The 23,658-nt window shown below is 37.6% G+C and overlaps 1 protein-coding gene across 1 annotated transcript in view; it reads left to right on the forward strand.

Moving 5' to 3' along the window:
• The first annotated feature begins 944 nt into the window (after positions 1 to 944).
• The window catches only part of Smarcad1 (SWI/SNF-related, matrix-associated actin-dependent regulator of chromatin, subfamily a, containing DEAD/H box 1), an 84,829-nt gene continuing 62,115 nt past the window's right edge, over positions 945 to 23,658 (forward strand). Inside the window, exons 1-2 of the mRNA XM_003472105.5 lie at positions 945 to 1,152; positions 12,855 to 13,032. Coding sequence (XP_003472153.2) covers positions 945 to 1,152; positions 12,855 to 13,032 — 386 coding nt within the window. The remainder of the gene's footprint in view (positions 1,153 to 12,854; positions 13,033 to 23,658) is intronic.

Below are 23,658 nucleotides of genomic sequence, written 5' to 3' on the forward strand. Positions count from 1 at the left end.
ACTTTGTAAAAATGCTGCAAGGATTAAGAATATACTCTTAATACAGCACATTTATAACATGTATATTATAAACATACATATTGTTATTATGATGCTATTTGTTACATTGTTATTTATCGTTGCACTATTTAACAATTTTGTAGCTAACCCCCGACAACCTGAACAATCCCAGCCTTACAACCAGGCAAAGAGGCGGGCACTAGTTACCATGACAACAGGCACACCGGAGACATTTTCCGCTTTAAAGTCACTGGACAAAAAAAAAAAAGTCAGCCCAGGCAGCGTGTTGCGTCATCACTACGCGCTCGTTCCGTACACCGCTTTAGAAAGTCCCGGCCTGCTACCGTCACCTCACGCCGGGAATTATTTTCTTTCAACCTTTGTTACATCACCTTAGGGCTGCAAAACTGTAAGTATTAAGAGAAGAAACAAAGCGGGCGAGCGTCGAGAAAGATGCTCCATCGCCGTCTCCCAGTGTGTTCTTAGTCCAGCGCTTCCCCTCAGCCGCGAGCGCGCCGCGTCGACTTCCGGCAGGCGCCAGCCCGCACGGCCTGCGCCGCTCCCCGCCTCGGGCCCCTTTGTGTCCCTGCGGCGTCGACGCGCGGTCCCGTTGGTCCTCTCAGGCGGGCGCCGCGGGCTGGCGGGCGGCGGGCGGCCTGCGGTGGCGCTGGCGGCAGGGGCTGACGGGCAGCGAGCCGCGCGCGGTGAGCCGAGTGGCGCGGGCGCGGCCGTCGCGTGGACAGAGCCCTGCCCACCTCGGCGGCGGCGAACAATGACGCGCGGCCATCGCGGCTCCCTGCAGCCGGCCTGCCCCGGTCTTTCCTCGCCGCGGGAGTCGGGCGCCGCCGGAGGCTGCGCGCCGCATGTTGTCTTCACCGGCCTCTTTTCCTCTCTGTGTCGTCTCCTGCAGGTAGTTCATTTGGAGCCCATCCCACTGCACCAATATGAACCTCTTCAACTTGGACCGTTTTCGCTTCGAGAAAAGGAGCAAGGTGGAGGAGGCGCCCGAAGCGAGTCCCCAGATCCCCCAGCGCCCCCAGCCCGCCCAGCCCGGCCCTTCCTCGCCCATCTCGCTCAGTGCGGAAGAAGAGAATGCTGACGGGGGAGCGAGCAGGGCCAACACCCCCGATTCAGACATTACCGAGAAAACAGGTGAGCTGCTGGGGTGCAGAGGGATGTGGCCCCTGAGGGTGTTTTGAAGATGTAAGGCAGAGGGATGCTGATTTTTATTCTTAATGTCATTAGTAAGGATGCATTGTCCTCTAGTTGCATTTGAAATACAGTACAGCTTGGCTACTGCTGTCCGACCTCTGTCTCAGCACCTGTCGTTCTTGTGGTTGTCGGCGTTTTTTTGTGCATTCTGGCAATATAACCCAGAGATGGAACTGAAAACGAAATTTAGGTCTTCTTGGGGTCAGAATGGCTAATTGCAGCCAAGTGGAGGCAATCAAGTCCTGTAGTAGACTTTGGGGATGTTATTTGGTCGCAGATTTTCATTCATTTTCATTATTCTTCAGACAATATTGGTCACCTACCTACTGTGAGCCAGATGTCGTTTAGGTGCCAGAAAGCAACCCTGTGTGCAAGCAAAGACCAGATCACTAATACATTGCCTGCTGTTAGTTTCTGGGATGTCTCCAGAATGCAAATAAATAATCAGTGTTCTTCACAGTGAGTGGATCATTTTTACCCCATTAGCAGATTGATGCAGATATGAGGGTTTGAGAATAAGTCCAGGTTTAAAATTTAAAATTTCCATTCTAACCTATGTTTATTGAAGAGTTAACAATTAGAAACATTTGTGTGTGTGTGATTTTTGGTTTGTTTTTTGAGATAGGGTGAGGCTGGCTTCGAACTTTAGATCCTCTTGCCTTAACCTCCAGAGGACTGGGATTACAGGTGTGCACCATGACAAGCTAGTATTTAATTCTTACTGTGTTTTAGGCTTAGTGCTAAGCACTTTAAATTTTAAATTTGTACAGTAATCCTACCAAGTAAATACTGTTATTGTTCACACTTTGCAGAAATGATAGCTGGATGCAGATTGCAAATCCAGACATTCACTTGTTGATTATCAACGCTTAATCATTGTGTTATATATCATACTTTCTTATGAATGGAGAAAGAAGTGTTAAAAATTGTAAACATGGCTGAAAAATACTACACAAAAACAATCTTTTTCCTTTAAAAATTTTAATGTGTATTTCATTAATTTGTTGTTTGGCTTTTTTTGGCAGTAGTAGGAATTGGACTCTAGGCCCCTTGCACTGAGCTACATCCACAACCTGTTTTGACTTTTTATTTTGAGATGAAATTTTGCTAAATTACCCAAGCTGGGCTAGAAATTTCCTTGCCTCAGCCTCCCATAATACTTGGTTTACAGGCACATGCCACCACACCTGGCTATTAACGCATTTTTTTTGTTTGTTTCTAAGTGGTTGTTTTGTTTTTGTTTTCATGACAGTATCTCAGTATGTAGTTCAGGCTGGCCTCATAGCAATCTGCCTGCCTCAGCCTCCTGAGTGCTGGGATTACATGTGTACAACGCCACTCCAGGATTTAAACTGAAGGATTTTGTTTTTTATGAGACAAGATCTCACTGTGTAGTCAAGGCTGGCCTGAAATTTGTGGTAAATTGCACACCCCACCCCCAAACACACACATCCCCCTCCAAAGTGTTGAGATTACAGGCACACCCTACTGTGCCTTTGGGAATTTTAAGCACAGAATTGAGATCTGTGTTCTTTCTGTGGATACTGATTTGCATCACAAATGCCGCAGTTATTGTCTAAACATTGAGGTACCTTAAATTTTTTGCCAAGGACACTTAACTGTTGTTATGTAGTTTTAGCTGGACAGGAAAAACTGGGGTTTATGTAGGGCATATTGAGTTCTTTAAAGCCACTGCTTCGTGGCTGAATGTGGGACATTTTGGTTAAATGCAGGACGTTGGACATGGCACTTACAAAGTGAGGGCCATGGCCATGAAGAAGCACTTATAAGCTGGATTTCAGTGGAATGTTTTACTTACTAATATTTGTAATGTGAAAATTTTAATTTCCTTTCTAGTCAGAATATTTGTGTGTTTTCCCTTTCTTCCCTTTTCATTAAGCACTCGTGTTACTGGAATTCCTTTTTATGCATAAGCTGTTAGAAACTGTGGTTGCTTTAGGAATCATTGGGAAATTTGAAGTTTGTTCTAAGAGGGGTGGGAATCCATCTACTAGGAGTAGAGTATTTGGCTTAAAGAAATGGTTATTGTAAACGAGACTGGATTTTTTTGTTCATCTGTTTTGAGGTTTTTTTCTGAGACAAGATTACTATCAGTTGGGTGTGGTGGCTCATTCCAGTAGTCCTTGGGAGGCTGAGACATGAGGATCTCTGTGAGTTAGAGGCCAGCCTTGCTGCATAGTAGGTTCAGAGCCTGGCTGAACTATATGGTAAGACTGTCTCATCCCCACCCTCCCAAAAAAGGTTACTGTGTAGTCCAGGTTGGCTTTGAACTTGTACTCAAGCTGGTGAGCTCAGTCTTCTTGCCTGAGCCTCCTGAATGCTAAGTATATGGGCTAGGTACATCATTCCTGGCGCAGTGCTATGATTTGTGTGTGAGAGGTAGAAAATACTAGGGATTGAGTGAAGAAGTTTCAGGTTGAACTGCATCCCCAGTTTAAAGTTTTGAGTCTTGAAAAACCAAGGCTGCAGGGGATTTAGCTCAATGGCATAAGTGCCTGCCTGGCAAGTGCAAGGTTGTGAGTTCGACCCCAGTACAAAAAAAAAAAAGAAAAGAAAATCAAGACTGACTTTAGAACTCATCATCCTCTTGCCTCTGCTTCCCAAATGTTGGAATAACAGGCATGCGCCACTGTGCCCGGGTACTCTTGGCTTTTAACAGTTTCAGAAGAAGAATAAAATAATGACTGTTTAAAGAAAGGAAAAAATAGCAGCTTAATAGATACTCCAAATCAACAAAGATTTTTTGAGGGAATGGAATATAGTCAAGAAACAAAGACGTGTCCAAAAGGAATGAGATATCCAAAAAAGAGGTATTAAGAGAGTGGGAACTAAACTGGTTTGACTGTTCAATTTTTGTGAAGGAATCAAAAAATGAAAGATAATATGTGGGTTCATTGGTTGTTTTTAGGATTGGCAGAGAGGAGAGATTTAATACGTGCTTAATGAATTTATTTTCTTGGTTAAATAGATTCAGTCATCTGTAGTGGCTGTCTGCTGAAAGTAACAGTGAATAGTAAGTGAAAAAGTGTATTTATCATCCGAGCCTTCCAGAGAGCATGGCTGGGCCGAGTACAGATGGTGCCATCCTGGGTCAGGTGTCAGCATTGTCAGCTTGGCTCCTCTTGCCTGCTCTGCCTGGATGGATGTTTATTGTAGTCTGTGCCAGTACGTGGGTATGATTCATTGAACGATAGCTCTTCCTTGAGGTAGAATCTCATCATGTAGTCCAGGCTGGCCTTGGATTGGCTGATCTTTTGCTTCAGCCTCTTGATTGCAGAGGGTATATTGAGGTTATGGGGACATACTGCCATTACCTGTATCATTTTAACTTCACAATTCTGTAACCACTGGATAGTACTCATGTCCTTTTAAGGTATAGGTGGCTAATATGTGAAGAACGATCAATGTCTACTGGTAGTCACTGTTGTTTCTTTAGTTTGCTTAGTTGAAAAGCAATACTTAATAGAGGGGATAATGCTGAATTACTCTAATAGAAGGTACGATAAGTACTCATACTTAGCAAAAATTTTATTGCTATTACTGTTATTTAAAACGATGTAGTGGTATCTAGTCTACAGTCTTTAGTGTTTATTCTTTCAGATTTTTTTTTTCTCTGTGTATATGGCTTAGGTTTTATTTTGATTTTTTTTAAGCACAAAGGGTATTGTGTGAAATGGGGCTGCAGCTCAGTGTGCAGCATTTCCCCAGCATGGGCTTAGCCTCTCATCAGTTACTCATTAGCCCTCTTAAAAGTTACATAAGCAGACAGCTAGAGAACACATTGTAATGTATCTTGTTGCTAATTCAAAAGATTTCTTTCACACTTCTCATGTTAGTCCATATAAACTGTGCTGTACTTCAATTTTTAAAATGAGGACAGTTATACAATGTATTACAGTTTTTATAGTTTCCTGTTTGTCTTTTAGTTTTGATTTTCTTCAGATTTTTTTAGTATTAAAAGAATGCCGTAATGATCATCATTTTGCATAGGTATTTTCCTATATGTACAAATAAGTAGGGAAGTTCCCAGAAATGGAATTGTCATAAAGGAGGGCATATTATTGCAGACACTACCTAAAAGTTTCACTTAGTGTGGCTTGATGTGGTGGAGTATTTCTAGAATCCCAGCTTTGGGAGACTGAGACCTGGGCAATTTAACAATTTAGTGAGACAGTCTCAAAATAAAGGGCAGGGGATGTAGCTCAGGGTAAATGCCCAAACTTTAATCCCCAGTCTTAAAGAAAAAAAGGAAAAAAGAAAAATGTTTTGCCTCAGACTATTGCTTGATTTTTGTCATTTCTATATTTTTATACCTAGCTAAAGTATTTTAATCTTCTAATTTTTTAAATCAGGCTGTTATATTACTGTATTCAATATTGCTTGCTGCTTTATTTTTAAGGTGAAGTGTGCTTTTAAAATGTATTAGCCATTTAAGTTTTTTCTGTGTTCCTTTATTATTTTTTCCTCTTCTGATAAAGGATTTGTAAATTTTTAGTTGTATTTTTTAAGATTTCATCATACTGTAGTTAGGGCTGCTGTATTAAGCCAACATCAGCTGGATTGCTTACAAACAGCAAACAATTCTCACAGTCAGATGCTGGGCAACCCAGGTAGCAGGCCCCAATCAGTTTTGTTCCTGAAGAGTCTCCCCATTTGCTGATGGAGGAGGTATCACTGCTCCTGTTCCTGAAGTTTTTGCACAGGTGGCAGTTCCTTCTCAGAGGACCTCGTTTTAGGCACTCTCAAATCGAGTGAAAGTGAAGGTTTTGACCAGCAGATGGGGCCAGGGAGGGGTGGTGAGATCTTAACTTGTGTTTTGCTACACAAAAGTGATTTGGGGTGTTTTTTTTTTGGATTTTTTGTTCTTTCTTTTTGGTGTCCTGGGAACTGATCCCAGGGCCTTTCTTCTCACTGCACTACATATCCAGCCCTTTTTATTTTTATTTGAGACAAAGTCTATCTGAGGTGGGCTTATACTTGTGATCATCCCTCCTCAGCCTCCCAGGTATCCAGGATTATAGATTTGGGCCACTGAGCCAGCTACTTTTTGATAAACTTGTTTCAACTAGTCTTAAGTGTTCATTCATGTTATGGTATACAGTATGGTATAGAGTCTCTGTCTAAAGGCCACGTAATACTACACTGTGTGTACATATATGGTGTTTGTCCGTTAATCCATTAATACACATACGGGCTGCCTCTATCCCTGGCCTATTGTGAAGTGTACTGTTGTGAACATGGGTGCACAGGTAGTTCTTCAGTTTCCAGCTTTCGGTTCTTTTGAGGATATGTTCAGAACTGGAATTGCTAGGTCACATGGAAATTTTGTATTTTTGAGGAGCTATTGTACTGTTCTGTAGTATGCACCCTTAACATTTTTACACACTGCAGAGTCCTGGTTTCTCCGAATTCTTGCCAGTAATTGTTGCTTTTTGTTGTGGTTTTTTTTGTTTTGCTTTTTATTTTGTAGGTCCTAGGGATTAAGTGTAGGATTTATGTAGGCTAAGCACTTGATCTGCTACGGAACACCCAGCTATTCTCCTTTAAAAACCAACCTAAAGGGTGTAAGTTGGTGTTTTTGCCTTGTGAATTGTGTTGGTTTTTAACTTTAATCTGAAATTCATTGGGTTATAAGGGATAGAAAAGGAGTGATAGGATTTTCTCCTTGATTCATTATTCACCAGTTAACTAGTCCCAGATCATTTGTTGAAAATCTTTTTCTTAACCTTAAAATAATTTTATTAATAGTCTGAATTACCATTTATGTCTGTATCCTCTGGGCTATTAATGTTTGTCTAATTGTATATTAGTTGTTTTTTGTTTTTGTTTCATGTTTTGAGACAGGGTTTTGATACGTGGCTTAGGTTGGCCTTAAGACTTATGCTCCTCCTGACTTAGCTTCATGAGATTTACCACATTATTTTAGTTCTTACAGTGTTACAAAATATATGTATACGCATTCATACATACATACATACATGTATGAATGCAGTATGCTTTTTGACTTGAAAGTTGTTTAGAGGTGGTATCTTTGGATTTCATTTTCTTCTTTAAATTTCAACGCAGCTAAAACTTTGTTTGCATGTTTTTATTTAACAATTACTGAATTTTATTGTTTTTTGACCAGATAATATGTTCTTTAGGGAATTTACTGAGATTTTCTTTGTGGCTTAGTGTATAATTGATTTCTGTAAATATTCCAAGGGTGCTTGAAAAGAAGCAATCTAAGTATAGATTTAATTTTATGCCAAATAATATGTGATATAAATAATACTATTTATATCAGTGATTTTTTTGAAGTGTGGGTTACAAATATTTGTGTCATAAAATCAGTTTCTTGATCTCTAACCAAATATATATAACATTTAATGCAGTAGAATAGAAAATTATCAAAGTGTATCAGTTATAGCAGCAGTATTTGAAACTTGTTTTAGTTATATCCAACTAACAGTCTGTATTTGGTATTATAATCTAAAACATGTCTGTTAAGTAGATTCCAGTCAAAAATATTTGTAAAAACACTTATACATAATTATTTTGTGTTGTTTGCCTTACTAAAAGCTTGAGTTAAAGGCTCACATTTGTCTTTTTATCTTTTTGAGATAGGGTCTCATTGTATTGTGCAGTTCAGGTTGGCCTTGAGCTCACTTTGTAACCCAGGCTAGTTTTGAACTTGAAAAGATCCTCCTGTCTTAGTCTCCCAAGTGCCAGGCTTACAGGGGTACACCACCACACCTTCACATTTGTCTTTATTGATTTTTTTTTTTTTTTTTTTTTTTTGTCCTTTTGAGATAAAGTCTCACTATGTAGCCCAGGCTGGCTTCTCACTCATATGGGGTTCCTCCTGCCTCAGCCTCCCACTTGCTGGCTGTTCTTGATACTTTATTTCTGTATAGTTAAGCTATCTATTTACTATAGTTATGAAATATATTAAAAAGTTCTTCTCAAGAGCGGGGGCTTTAGCTCAACAGCACAAGTACCTGCAGGGGCACAAATTTGATCCCAAGTACCAAAAAAAAAAGTTCTTCTCAACAATACAGTACATTAGCATTGTTCTATATTAATATCATAACTTTCTTTTCTGTTGCTGTTGTTTTGTTTGTTGTTTAGGCTGATTTTTAACCCAGTATGTAGCCCATGCTGGTGTTGAATTCTCAGTGATTCTCCTGCCTCAGCCTCCCAAGTACTGGGACTATAAGCATGTGCTGCCACACCCAGCCTGCTTTTAAAATTTAACTTTACTAGTGTATATATGTATATATTTTAAAGTGTTTTCTCTTTTACCTTTCCTCAAAATTACCCATCAGTCCCCTATTTAGTGCATTCATTGCTTTTTAGTGCTTTCAACCAGAGTTGCTTTATCTCAATGAAATACTGAAAGTATTTTCCTATCTAACTTGTTCTTTTAAAAAGGATAAATTTATGATTAATTTTGTTAGTATCCAAAAGAACTGCCTTATAAAGTGTGTTACAGAATTGGACAGTGGTGTAGAATGGCACACGATTAGAATTTTAAAAATGGTAAGCTTTTGTAAATCTGCCTCCCAGGTGTAAAAGTTCGTGTTTTTTATTCTACATCTGGAGATGACCTTTATTTGTAGATCATCAAATTGGTATAAATATCTAAATTCATAAATTTCCCAGTATTGATTTGTTTTTGAATGAGTCTCATATTGGGCCACTTCTAAAGAAAAAAATCAGTAATAGGCTTGAATGCTTATTTTGTTTCATGGTGTACTTTAGATACACAGTGTCTAAGGGTGCTGGAAATCTCATACTTAGGTATAAGGTTGTCTTCTCATGTGTGCCACTGATAAAGATGCATGTGCTTATGATATAAGTTCCCAATACTTTCCATAACAAAATGTTATCTTCTGTTTTTAAAACAAAATAGCTAATTTATTTCTGTGTGAAAGGACAGGCTCTTTTCTCCCGTGTTCATTTTGCATTCTGTGTATTCTCTCATGACACCAGTCAAGCCTCATTGTTACTGACGTGCCTAGGCTTCTTGGCTCCTGCTACTTTGGTGAGGGCAGGTTGATCTGTGACTTGCCTTTTGTTTTTTAATGTCTACTGCCTCACAATACAGTGCCTTAAACACAGAGTTCATTCAGCACATGTCAGATGCAAATAGTGGCAGATGCTTTTCCTTTGTAATTGTTTATGCTTTCTACCATTCTTCCTCCACTTTTATCTTTGTGTGTGTGCACCTCTGTGTGCATGTCCAATCTCCTTTAAGATACTATTTTAAAATGCCAGTTTACTTTGGTTTAAAAAGCATCACAACATCAGGAATATCTTTGTAGCCATTGACTCTTCACGGTTTTTACTGTTGCTTCTAAAAGTAGTCCAAATCTAAGAGTTTAGCATTATGTTAATTCTAGATTTTTTACTGTACTAGAAAGTTGGTGTTTTATAAATAGGCTTTCACTGTATTCCAACAATTTTTAAATTGTGTTCCCTGAGGTCATTTTAGGGCATCCACAAGGTCAAACTATTATCAATGAATTAAGACCCTACTTGCATTTTTCATTTGTTGATGAAAAGCAGTGGTGGTGGCCAACTATGATAATAGATGGCTTGTACTCCTGGCTGCTTAAGAGACTACCTGCAGACCACTTGTTTTAGAGTATACTGAAACTATATGTTACTAGAGTAGATAGGGTATTAAGGCCACATCTCAAGAAAAAAAATAGTAGTGGATAGACCTGCTGGTCCCTTAGCACAAATCAAAGGCCAGACTCCAAACAGTTCTAGTATTCATTGTATACTTAAATTTTTTAAGTGCCAGTTTCACGAAACAATTTCTCAATAAAGTAATAAAATTTTTACTAAATCTAAAGTTGTATCTGGGTGTGGTTGGACACACCATAATTCCAGGCACTTGAGAGGCCAACAGAAGGATTGATGGGTATTCAAAGCTGGAACTATGTTGAGAGACCTATCAAAATAAATAAATAAATAAATAACTATAGATTGCTTATTTACTATTGTGAGGAATATATGTATAGTACTTTTATTTCATACACTAGTGCAATGATTGTCTGAAGCAAAAGCATTTGAGCAATTGCTTTAATATTTTTTTCCAGTCGGTGCATGTTAGTTAGACAGATTAATGAGTTTAGAGGCCCTTGAAGACCACTGGGCCCCTAGGGAAATTTACTGGGTATAAACTGGGTTACCTGGTTACTTTCTTCCATTGGCATTTGGACTTGGATATCCTATACTGGGGGTTAAAGTTTAACTTAAAAAATGGGCTTCAGGACAGATCTTTCCTTCTTTCTTGCATTTTCTTAGCTACTTCTTTGCTTACAGTATTATAAAATAATACACAGTGGAGAGCTGATTAAAATGCAGACTTGGCCAAAGGGTTTAATGTAACATAATGCAAGATATTTTGTCTTTTGGTTTCAGGCTCCACATTGCAGCTAATCTTTAACACACTGTTATGTGTCAAGTTTCCTGTAGTATCAAAGAATAGCCGCAGTAATTTTAAAAGGTTGTGAAGATTCTTATCTCTCTACCTGAATCACTGATTGTAAACCTAAATGAACTACAGATTATAAACCTAAAAGAAGTAATGATTAGTATCATTTTGTAGCAGTGAAGGGGAGAGGCTAAGAGTTTTAGGGTATAACAGTTTGTGTTTTTTTGAGATGGTTTCATTGTAGCTCAGGCTAGCCTTGAACTCATTGCCATCCTCCTGCTTCAAGCCTCTCATTACTGGGATTCCTGGTCTTTGCCCCACACCTAGCACATGGATTTCAGATCGGTAATTTTGTTCTCTTTGGGACAAGTTGTTTTTTCACTCTTAACCTTAAGTTTTGTCTATTGATATTTCTTGGGGTTGTCAAGATGAAATGCTCATTATGTTTGAGGATTTATAATTACCTAGAAAGTAGTTAATGACAACTATTTATTGCCTTTGAAATATTCACATGCTGCGTGAATTGTCTTAGTCTGATCTTTTCCCAAAGAAGATATAAGGAAAAAACTGGTGTTTCTGGGAGAAAGGATGTCGGCTAGTGGCAATTCCTAAACCAAGCTCTTACCCTTTACAAGAAGTGATCAAAATATATAGTAAGTGTTTAAATTTAAAAGTTTATTACAGCAAGACTCATTCCCATTAACTGCCCTCAGGATATTCTCTCTTGCTTTGAACACACTGCAATGTTCTTGCCACTTTATACAGTTTTGGGATCCTCCTTCATGAATAGCTTTAGGAGGCATGATAAAAAAAATGGCAATGGACACTACAGCCTTACAAGAGAAACACAGGCTCATAAAAAATGTTAAACTGTGGGACTAGGGGTATAGCTCAGCGCCACAGGTGCCTGCCTGGCAAGCACAAGTCATGAATTCGATCCCTGGTACCAAAAAAAAAAAAAAAAGAGGTGTTACACTGTGTTCTCATCAGTCTTACTCTCTGGTGGCACCACACAGAATATCTGGCTCTTCCTCAATGTCAAATGGTCATGAAAGGTTTGGGTAATCTCATAACTAAAGGCACTCATAAAAGGATTTCACAACTGCTTCAGAAAATGGCAAGAAAGATAAGTGTGTTCCAAGCATGAGGGAGGATTTTGAGGGGAATAAGTGGCATTGTGTTTTCTAGTATACTACATTTCCTGTCATTTAAACTTTCACCATATTTTTGACCATATGGACACTGGCTAGTTTGAGTCTTTGCTTTAGTAGAAATGTAAATAAAAAGAAAAGCATATATAGAAAAAAGCTTTAACTGGAAATGAAGAAAGGTAGGGAAGGGCTCCAGGATAGGTCGTGGAGGGTGACACTTGACTGGTTCCAGCTGGCCCACATGCATTATCCTCACCCCATGTCAGTTCTGAGTCTGGGAACCTGGGACCTGAAGGAGGTTGTGGTGTGCAGCCCCACCTTCCCAGGAATCCAGGTAATCCCAGGTTCAGGGCAGACAGTGATTGGAGACTTCTGAATGGAGCTGAGGTCCTATAAATCTCTTGTGGTCCTCAGTTTTGAAGAAGGATGAGATCCTGTAGATCTTGGATTACTCAGCCTTGTCCAGCCTAGACAGACACTTTCTAAGTGATGACTATAACTCCAAGGAGAGATTTGGGCAAGATTTACAATAATAAATGATACAAGCTGAAGGTTAAGCCTCGTTCCACTTTTAGTTACCAGTATTGGGCATCTGTAGGCCCGAGGGAAGAGTCAGTGTCCATAGCAGAAATGACCTCTGAAATCCTGATGCTCAGAAAAAAACAAAGGTCACACTGCTAATTAGTGGTATGTCAGGACCTGGAGTTTCAGCTGTTCCTACCCCTGTGCTGAGTCCCTGACTGTCTTAGGACTGCATCAACACTGTATATATTATTTATTTTATGGGCTTAGTAGGCTGATTATTTGTATCTGTATTTTATAGCTGAGGATGTGAAATATGAAAGTTTGGAGAGATTAAGAAACACGAAGGGCCAAAATTAGAGTCAAGTCTTTTTTTTTTTTTTTTTTTTTTAAGTAGTAGGAATTTTTTATTTTAGAAGGGAAATAGTACATGGACTTACCCATAATTATAATCATTAAAAACAAATTTGTTTTGTTTTTTTTAGTTGTTCAAAATGCCTTTCTTTTTGTTTCTTTTACAGAAGATTCTAGTGTTCCAGAAACTCCAGATAATGAAAGAAAAGCAAGCATATCATGTTTCAAGAATGAAAAAGGGATACAATATATTGATTTGTCTTCTGATAGTGATGATGTTATTTCCCCAAATTGTTCCAGTACAATTCAAGAGAAAAATTTCAACAAAGACACCGTGATTATAGTGTAAGTGACATTTCTCAAGGAAAAGATACTTAATTTGAAATACATTGGTGATTTCCCCTTGGACTTTGTCAACTGCAGCTTGGTTAGTTTTTTTTCTTGTAGACATTGAGGTACATGATGTGTTTGTATTTCTCAGAAACAGTAATTCTCAATAAAAGGCTTAGCACAGGTGCTCAGTATTTTTAACCTGCCATAAATAGGAAATTTATGCACTAGTTGCACTAGTATCTTTGGTCATCTGTAACTGCTGTGTAATTTGTTTTTAAGTCCCTAAATTGAATCATCTTAACATTTATTGGGTATATTCTATGAGCTAGATACTGTTTTATGCTTAGGAACACAGAAATGAAAAAACCCCAAACCCTTGCCCTTATATTTACTCTACTCAGAAAAATAAATAAAACTCACAGCTATCAAAGAACTGCTATCATGGGCAGAAGGGTCAGGCATGGTTTCTGAAGAACAAGATTGAAACACTTTGCTGAGGCAGTGGTGCCGGAGTACCTCAGTGTAGTTAAGTGGATTTAGCTATTTAGAGTCATGGGTTGCACACCCAGATGAAGCAGTCCAGGGAGCATTGGTTTGAATTTTCAAGCTGTATGGTTATAAGAAATCATAAGCACTTTAGTGTAATCAAAGAAGAGAGGATCTGTTGGTTGAAATACTGGAGTCCAGCAAACTCTGGATTTTAGAATTATAGAAGGTTATAAAAAGGAAGAGAGTCAAAGGATTAAATGATATTGTACAAGCTAAGCAAAAAATGTATTGCAGAGTGGACTGAGAATTCAGATTTGATTTATTGCAGACACAGTAAGATGAAAACTTCCTCTTAAATTGAATGTTTTACCCAAAACCATGGTAAGCATCCTGGAATTCACTCTGAAATAGAAAATAGTGAAGATCTCACTTAATGGTTAATCCTGACGAAAATGGTATACAGCTTCTTTCAACACTGTTTAAATTTAAATTTATAAAAGTAATATGAGCAACTGCTTGTAGTCCTGTCAAGAATTATTCATTGTTATAGTTTCTCGACCTTTGTTGTATGTAATAAAAGATCAAGAAAGTATAACAACGAATAAACAATAAAGTTTTTATAAATATTACTAAACATTTTGCCTGCAATATTTTGCATTCATTTTTAAAGAACAAGATCATTAATTCACTTACATAGGTAATAATTTTCAGATTTAGAGCACCAGTTATATTGGTATAATACTCTCTTTTAATTAGTTTTTTCTAGTAATGTCTTTTATAGAATTATAAAGCACAGATACATAAATAAAGAATATGCCTTAGAAGTGATGATAAAGATACTGATTAATTCTCCAAGGTAGTCTTGAGCAGTAGAAAAAATAAAATCATCTGAACTAAGCCACATTCCTGAAAACATAATTTGTTTATCTTCTGGTATAAGTTTGCTTCCATTGACATGGACCCCTCAGCATGCAATTGAGGGGGCTGTGGTCAGTCCTCAGATCTTGTTATCAGTAGTGTTTCATAGTATATTCCCAGTATTGCACATTGGCTGTTGTTTATTATATCTCTGTAATCCCATTAAATTTGAAACGATTTCTCAGCTCTGTGTATGTGTGTGTTGGGGGGGGGATATTTCTCACAATATTTACTTTGATATTCAGGGCAGTTTTTAGGTGAATTTAGTTTTATCTAAGTTTCTTCATGATTAAATTTAGGTCACATAGAAGGAATGCCACATAAATGGTTTTGTATCCTTACTGTGTTGTGTTAGGAGGCAACTGATGCTTGTTTGTCTTGTTATTGATAGAGTGAGGTTCGGCCAATTTGTTTTCCATAGGCTCAGCTGGATTTTTCCTGTAAAGCTACTGTTTTCCCCTTTGTGATGATTAAGCAGTTGCTGGAGATGTGCAGAGGGATTGTATAATAATCATATTTCCTTTTACTCTATACTTTTAGCATCTATTGATTCTTGTCCTCTGTTTTGAAGTGGTAGTTGAATAGTGATATTCTGACTGATATTTTAGAATTTAATGCTTTTATTATTTGGTATCATACTATCAAAAAGTTTCTTCTGATTTATCCTTTTATATTTTTTATGTAGAACAATAGGTATCGCCATGAAATTATAGATGTTTATTTATTCAGTGGCTTGTAATCTGTTACTGTTGTTCATTTTGAGGGAGATTACTTAGTTTTGGCACAGGAGGGCGTTTTCTATCTGTCTGGTGTATCTCTTTGAGAAATTCCTCTCATTTTTCGTGAGCCTTCTGTTCCAGCCCAAGAAGTTCCATTTTTTGCACTCTCTCTATCCCAAGCCTGAATTGAGAATCAGCCATTTCTTCAGATTGCTCTGGTTTCTGGGGATTGGTATTTTTAAATCTAGGAACTGAGTGTATCCTTCTTTGACAAATGGATGTTGTCCTCTCAACCTTTTAAAAAAACTATAATATTTAAATTATTAACAGGGTTCAAAAAATCAAAACTCTACAGAGGTGCCAGGCATGGAGGCACTACTTAGGAGACTGGGTCAGGCGGTCAGGAGAATCCCAAGTTTAAAATGAGCCTGATAACTTAGCAAGCAACACCTTGTCTCAAACTGAAGAAGAGGTCTGGGATGTAGCCCAGTGTTCCCTGGGTTCAGCCTCTAGTGCCCCTCACCCTTTAGTGTTTCTGTTTTAATATTTAGATCTTTGATCCTTTTTGATTGTAGTTTAGTGCATGGTGAGAAACAGTGACCTAGTTTTAATCTTTGGTGGTGTGTGGAAAGCCAGTTTTTCTAACATGGTTATTAAAGAGTCTATCTTTCAGTGAATGTGTTTGGCCCCTTTGTCAAAGATAAGGTGACTGGGCATGTTTGGTGTTGTTTCTGCGTGTTCCTTTTTGGTTTTGTTTTGTTTTTGTTTTTGAGACTGTCTAGCTGTATAGTTCAGCTGGCTTTGAGCTCACTGTGTAGCCCAGGCTGGGCTTGAATTTACAAGGTTCCTCCTGCCTCAGCCTTCCAAGTGCTGGGATTACAAGTATGCACCACCATGCCCAGCTATGATCCATTGGTCCTCAGGTCTGTTTTGTTTTGTTTGTACCATACTGTTTTTTTGTTTGTTTGGTTGGTTGATTGGGTTTTTGTTGATACTGAGGGTCAAAGTCACAACCTTGCACTCACCAGGCAGGTGCTTATGCTGCTGAGCTAAGTCCCCAGCCCAACCGTATACTGTTTTTAACCATAGTCAGTTGTAGTAGGTTGGGTGGTTTGTTTTGTTTTCTGAGACAGGGTCTTACTATGTAGTTCTGCTGGCCAGGACTCACTATGTAGCTCAGGCTGGCCTTGAACTCATGGTAAGCCTCCTAAATGCTGGGATTATAGGTGTGTGCTACTACGCCCAGTTTATAGTATAATTTCAAGTCAGATTGTTGCCCCTGCTTTGCTTTTGTTGCCTAGGATTGTTTTTGCTATTCTGGATCTCATTCCAAATGAGTTTTAGGAATGTCTTCTCTATTTGTGAAATATGCTAATGGTATTTTGGTTGAGATTGTATTAAATCTGTTTGACAATTTTGGAAGTATGGCCATGTTCACTTTGTTGGTTCTTTCTATCCATAAACAAGGAATATCTTTGCATTTTCTAATATCCTCTTCAATCTCCTTTTTCACAGTACTGTGATTTTCACTGAATATATCTTTTACTTCCTTCATTGGATTGATTTTTAAGTATTTCATTTTTGTCAGTACTGTTTGAGTTTGTTGTTAATGTATAGAAATATTACTGATTTTTGAGTGTTGACTTTGTATTGAGCTATGCTCCAGAGTTGGGTTATTAACTGTACGAATTTTTTATAAACGTTTTGGGGTTTTTATGTAGAGTATCATGTTATCTACAAGTAATAGTAACTTAACTTTTTCTTTTCCTATCCTTATTTCTTTTATTTATTTTTCTTTTCTAATTGCTCTGGCTAAAGTTTCCAGAACTAAATTGAATGTGAGTGGCAACAGTGGACATCGCCACCTTGTCTTGTTTCCGATTTTAGAGTGAAAGCTTTCAGGTTTTGCCCATTATTTAGTATGATGGTGACTCTTGGTTTGTTATACATTACCTTTATCAGATTGAGATAAAGACCTTCTGTTCCAGTTTTCTGTAGGACTTTTATCATGAATGGTGTTGGGCTTTGTCATACTTTTTATGCATCTAATGAGATGATTGTATGGTTTTTATCTTTGGATCTGTTGATATGATATATTACATTTATTGATTTGCATATATTACACCATCTCTGCATTTCTGGAAGGAATCCCAGTTGGTCATCATATATAAGCTTGATGATTTGCCACATCCTGCTTGCAAGTATCTTACTGAGAATTTCTGTGTCAATGTTCAGTAGGGAGATTAACTGTAGTTCTCTTTTGGGTCTTTTTCTGGTTTGGTATCAGGAAAATGCTTACTTCCATGAATGACTTTGGGAGTATTGCTTTTCTTTCAATTTCATTAAAGAGTTTCATCAGTAGTGGCAGAATTCAGCAGTGAATCCATTAGTATTTGGGCTTTTCTTTGTTGCTGTTTTTAATTAAATTTTTAATTTCATTAGATTATTGATATTGGATTATTTAGAATTTAATATCTTACTGATTCTGTGTTGACAGTTCATATATATCTAGGCATCTGTCCATTTTGTTTTCCATCTTATCAGAGTACAGGCTCTTGAAGTAACTATTGATGATCTTCTGGATTTTTACATTATCTGTTGTGATTTCACCCTTTTTGTTCCCAGTGGCATAGACTCAAGGCTTTTTAATAAGATTGGCTAAGGCTTTTCAATTATATTTAATTTTTCAGAGAACCAGAATATTTAATTCTTCAGTTTGTTGATTGATTGTATTGTATTCTTGTTTTCCATTACATTAATTTCTGCTTTTTATAATTTCCTTCCTCTTACAAGCTTTAGATTTGATTTGTTCTTTTTTCCTCTAGAAGTTTGAGGCTCAGCATTAGGTTATTTGAGCTCGTTTGCTTTCCTGATGTGAAAGTTCACAGCTATAAATTTTCCTCTCAGGACTACTTTCATTGCATCCTCTAAGTTTCTGTGCCAGAACTTAAGTTTCTGTGTCAGAATTAAATTATTTAATTGTAGATACTGTTTAATTTCTTCTTTAATTTTATCTTTGCTTCAGGAGGGTTTTATTTAATTTTCAGATATTTTTGTGTTTTCTTTTGCTTTAGATTTCCATTTTCATTGCACTGTGGTCAAATAATATGCATGGACTAATTTCAGAGCCTATGCATTTACTTAAGCATGTTTTGTGAGCTACTATGCCATCTCTTTTAGAGAATGTCCCATGTGCAGCTGAGAACAATGTGTATTCTGATGTTTTGGGATAGAACACTGTAGACAGTTACTAAGTCCATTTGTTTACAGGTTTCATTTAATTTGATATTTCCTTTTTTTTTTTTTTGTCTAATTGATCTGTTTGTGACAGTGGGGTATTAAGTTCCCCATTAAAATTGTGTTAGAACTTACTTGATTTTCCATGTCTGTTAATACTTGTTTTAAGTTGGGTACATGGGAATTTGATGCATATATACTTATGATTATCTCTTCCTCTTGAAGTTTTTCCCTAACAAGTATGTAGTGATTTTTATCCCTTTTGAAAATAATAAAATTCCTCTGGTGTCCACACTTCTGTGGTAGTGTTCAAGTAGGATTCCAGAAGTGTCCTGTGTAACTCCACTGAATTTGCAATAGGATTTGTGCTTTGTGAGGAGGCGATCTTGGCCTCTGGAAGTGGGGCCTAAGACTGGTCTTGAGCTCACAGTGTCTGGACGTTCGATCTTTCTTACCATGTTTGTCCTATGGTGCTATCCCAGTTACTGTAGCACTCTCAGGGGAAACCCAGGGTTGGCTCCTTCTCAACCTTGCATAAATAGCTTCCTCTGTTCCACGCCACTAGCTTGTCTTACCCACTTGTCACTGGGTAGGAGGAATGTCCTTGTCCTGCTATAGGTTAAGGCTGCTAGGCTGGTCCCAGACCAGAAGGGCATTTCCAGTCATTTATATGTAGAGCTGAGAGTGATGACCACCTGAGTGGAGTCTGGATACACCCAGCTCTTATTTATCCCTCAGCAGATTTCTCCCCAATCTGTTCCACAAGGGCCAGCTTCCCACTATGTTTGGAAGGCTCTTTGCTTATTCCCTGGGGCTTTGGCAGTGTAGGACCCTCCCTGTTCTGCTCCTGGGGTTCACCCCTCATCCATTTAGAGTGAAACAGTGGCCCCTGCTGCCCACTTCTGTTCTTGTGTGTGTGTGTAAGCACAGCACCAGGTCACCTCACCAACTATGGGCTTTGTAGGGCTCTCACGGGGCAGTGTGCTGCAGTAGTTATGGTGTGCTGCTTTCTCTAAGCACATTAGTTGATGTGAAAATTTTGTCCCAGTACACTTACCATGCAAGCTGGAACATGTCAGTGTAGTGGGGCTCATGAACAGCCACCCTTTGCAAACAAAATCGTTTGTTCAGTACTCATTTTTGGTACTCATCAAACCTCCAGGATACCACAGTATTCCGATTTCACGTACTTAATATTTGGTTTTTCAAAGCCAGCATCCAAACAGATGTTAGGACTGACCTCTTAAATCTAGAATGGTTTATTCCCCACCCCTTTCTTAATGGCTTCAACTTGTTGAAGAGATTAATGATTTTCTGACAGAAAATAGTCTTTTGGTTTTGTCTCATAAACATTACTGAATATTTTCCCTCAATTGTATTTTTTTGTGAACTTAAAGTTTAATCTGAGACCTAAAATTTGTAAACAATATGAATACTAGCTCCACAGATACATGAATATATCCCATCCTGGATAAGCGTGATTCTTATCACAGTAACAATTGTGATAACTAGAAGAGTAAAGACCTTTGAAAATGTATCCAGGGCAAAAATTACAAGAATTTGAGCCTGAATTCCTTCATTGTTAGATAGGCAAGTAAACAACAGGGACAGTAGGAAAGCAGAATGAGAGTTCAATGTTGAGTGCATTAAGAATAGGGAGTCTGGCTATAATAGTGGATAGGAGGCATATGTAATTGTCTTCCACCACTTGAAAGACAAGAATAGTGATAAAGAGATTTATTTAAGTGCTTAGAGCAGTTTCTCAGAACAAAGTTCAGTGAGCTTTGTAGTTTTTTAAAAATACATACTCCAGTGCCACACCTGGAATCGAAGCACTTCGGTGGCTAAATTGAAGCTCGAGACCAGCCTGGACTGCATGTTAAGTTCAGGGCTAGCCTGGACTACATAGTAAGATCCTATGTCTAAATAAATAAATAATCCCTAATCCTTGGGAATTTACTTTTCAGTGTTCTCAGCCAATTCTTACACATCATTGGTACCCCTCAGAGGTGACATCAGAACTAATGAATAGCTATCAAGAAGTTACAGAATTATAGTATGTAGGTTTTAAGGAAGCTCTCCCGTTACATAACACAAGTCTCCATTTGCTAATATTAGGAATATGCTGAAGTACATTTCAAACTTGCTGTCTTTCTCAAGTGTTACATTTCTACCCGCTTGTTACTTTGGTTCCAAAGTCTAGAGTGCCTACCATGTTAGGAAACCAAAATTTCAAACAAATTTTCAGGAAGCATGATAAATGAGTAAAATTTGACTCTAAATTATCAAACATACAAAGTGAAATAGGATAGAATTAAAATTAATTGTTGGAGAAGAAATCCTCTTAAGAAATAAACACTACCTGTCTGCTGAGGCAATGCTTTGTTCCTGGCAGAGCGACTTGAATAGGACCATTCTGATGTTAACCCTTTTCTCCTAATATCTACATAAACCATGGAAGTCTTCTTTCTTCATCCCTCCCTTCGTCCATCTGTTTCTGAATGAGCCCACTGAAGGCCCACATTCCCACATTTTTTATAAAAATGTCCTAACATCTGTATATAAAATATAAAATTTACATTTTGTTTTAAAGAGGGTAAAACAAACCATAACAAAGCAAAACAAAGCAGATCAGAAGAAAACAATGTAAGTAACAAAGAATTCAAAGCAAGACAACAGGAGATCAACATTGGCTATCATAATGTTTCTTGTTTTCTTCTAAATAGTTATATCTTCACACACAATGAATTCATACAAAACAAGATAGTATAAAACTGATCAAAACAATAATGAAGGTATTACAGGCCTTCAAAACCAAATGGTAGGAAAATCAGCAATGGCTACCATAATGTCTCTTGTTCTCTTCAAAATAGCTGTCCATACCTTCATGAATGTTGAAATTAAATAATACTAAACCGACTGAAAAAAAGACTAAAACCACTAAACAAAGAATAAAATCATTACTGGATTTCATAGCATGACGATAGGAAATCAGCAATGCATACCATGATGTCTCTTTTTCCTCATAGTAGCTGTTCATATCACATATAATAGAGTCGATTTTCATAAACTGTTTAGGAAAGTTCTAGGCTTGTATAAGCCTCTAACTGTACATCTATCCTTTCTGCATTAGAGGGAAGAACAAAACAAAAGAAAACAAATTACTAGAAAAACAAGAAATAAAAAGACAAATAAATAACAGTAGCAAGGAGCCCAAAACAATGACGATACAGACCTTCAAAACAAGGTGATAGGAACATAACTAAGCTTGCAATTTTACATAGTGATCTTCCAAAGAGTTCCTCAGATGACTAGACACAAACATGCAAAATTGATCCAATCTTATGAATCTTAACTATTTTGTTTCAAGAACTAATAGCTATCTTAAGTGAGTTTATACAAATTGAAATATTTTTTCTTTTCCCTTTTTTCCCCTCCTTTTCCCTGAGATACTATTTTTTTTTCTCCTTTGAGCAGATTCTTAACCCTTTCACAGTATTTACTAAGGATATTGTATCTTGTGTACTCTTAACCATTTCTTAAAACTAGTGAGACAATAGGGTATTTTCACATCTAAGTTTGATTTATTTCACTTATCAGTATGGTCTCAAGTTGCATCCATTTACCTATAAAAATCTCAATGTGATCAGATCATTCTTTATAGCTGAGTAGTACTCCACAAGTACCACATCTTTTTTATCCATTCCTCAGTTGATCGGCATTTAGATTGTCCAAGATCTGGCTACTACAAGTTGTGCTGCTATAAACATGGGTGCACATATATCATTGTGATACGATGTTTTCAGTTCTGGGAATATGCTCAGAAGTGAATAGCTGAGTCAAATGGGACTTCTAATCCCAGCTTTTTGAGGAACCTCCAGACTGACCCCCGAAGTGGTTGCACTACTCTACACTCCTACCAACACTGTAGAAGAGTTCCTCTCCCCTCACCACCCCAGCCTAGTTGTTGGTAGTTTTCTTGATCCTGGTCATTCTTTCTGTAGTGAGATGGAATCTCAAGAGTTGTTTTAATTTGCATTCTCTAATGATCAGTGATGCTTAACATTATTTCATATATTTATTTGCTATTTGGGTTTCTTCATCTGAGAAGTGTTAGATGCCCATTTTTGGACAGGGTCTTTGAATTTTGGGGATCTGATTTTTTTTTTTTTAATTCTTTATATGTTCTAGACAAAAGTCTTTTCTGAGGGATAGTTGACTTAAGATTTTTTCAGAATTTATGGGTTTCCTTTTTACTCTGTTGGAGATTTCATTTGACATGCAAAAACATTTTAATAAGATGAGATCCCAGTTACTGATTCTGGGAAGTATTTCCTGTGCAGTTTGATTTTTGTTCATGAATTCTCTGCCTACCTGTGTGTCTTCAAGATTTCTACCTAGTTTGTCTTTCATCAGATTTAGTGTTTCTATTTTAATATTTAGATCTTTGATCCATTTTGACTTTAGTTTAGTGCATGGTGATAGGCATGGGTCTAGTTTTAGTTTTTGGCATATGGAGAGCCAGTTTTTCCAGCACCACTTATTAAAGAGATTATCTTTCTTCCAGTGAATGTGTTTGGCTCCTTTATCAAAAATAAGGTGGCTAGTGTGTTTGTAGTTATAGTTGTATCTTCTAATGTATTCCATTGATCTTCAGGTCTGTTTTTATTCCAGTACCACACTGATTTTATTACAGTAGCTTTGTGTTATACTTCAAGTCAAGGATTGTGATGCCTCCTTCCTTGCCTTTGTTGCTCAGAATTGCCTTTGCTATTCTAGATCTTTTGTGGTCCCAGATAAATTTTGGGAATGATTTCTCTAGACCTGTGAGGTATGCTAGTGGTATTTTGATTGGAATTGCATTAAATCTGTATAACAATTTTGGAAGAATGGCCATTTTCACAATATTTGTTCTTCCTATCCATGTACAAGGAATGTCTTTCCATTTTCTGAGATCTTCAGTTTCTCTTTTCAGGGTAATATAATTTTCACTGAATAGATCTTTTACTTCTTTTGTTAGGTTGATTCCTAAGTATTTCATTTTTTTTTTTTGGATGCTATTGTGAAAGGTGTGGCTTCTCTTATTTCTCTCAGTGATTTTGTTTGTGTATAGGAATGCTCTTGATTTTTGAGTGGTGACTGTATTCAGCTACATTGCTGAATTTAGTTATTATGCCCAGGAGTCTTTCAGTGGAGTTTTGGGCATCTTCTAAGTAGAATATCATGTCGTCTGCAAATAATGATAATTTAACTTCTTCTTTTCCTATCCTTACTC

Source organism: Cavia porcellus, unplaced genomic scaffold (genome assembly GCF_034190915.1).
Source record: "Cavia porcellus strain 051 isolate PalLab524CR breed Dunkin Hartley unplaced genomic scaffold, mCavPor4.1 scaffold_4, whole genome shotgun sequence".
NCBI classification, from domain to species: Eukaryota; Metazoa; Chordata; class Mammalia; order Rodentia; family Caviidae; genus Cavia; species Cavia porcellus.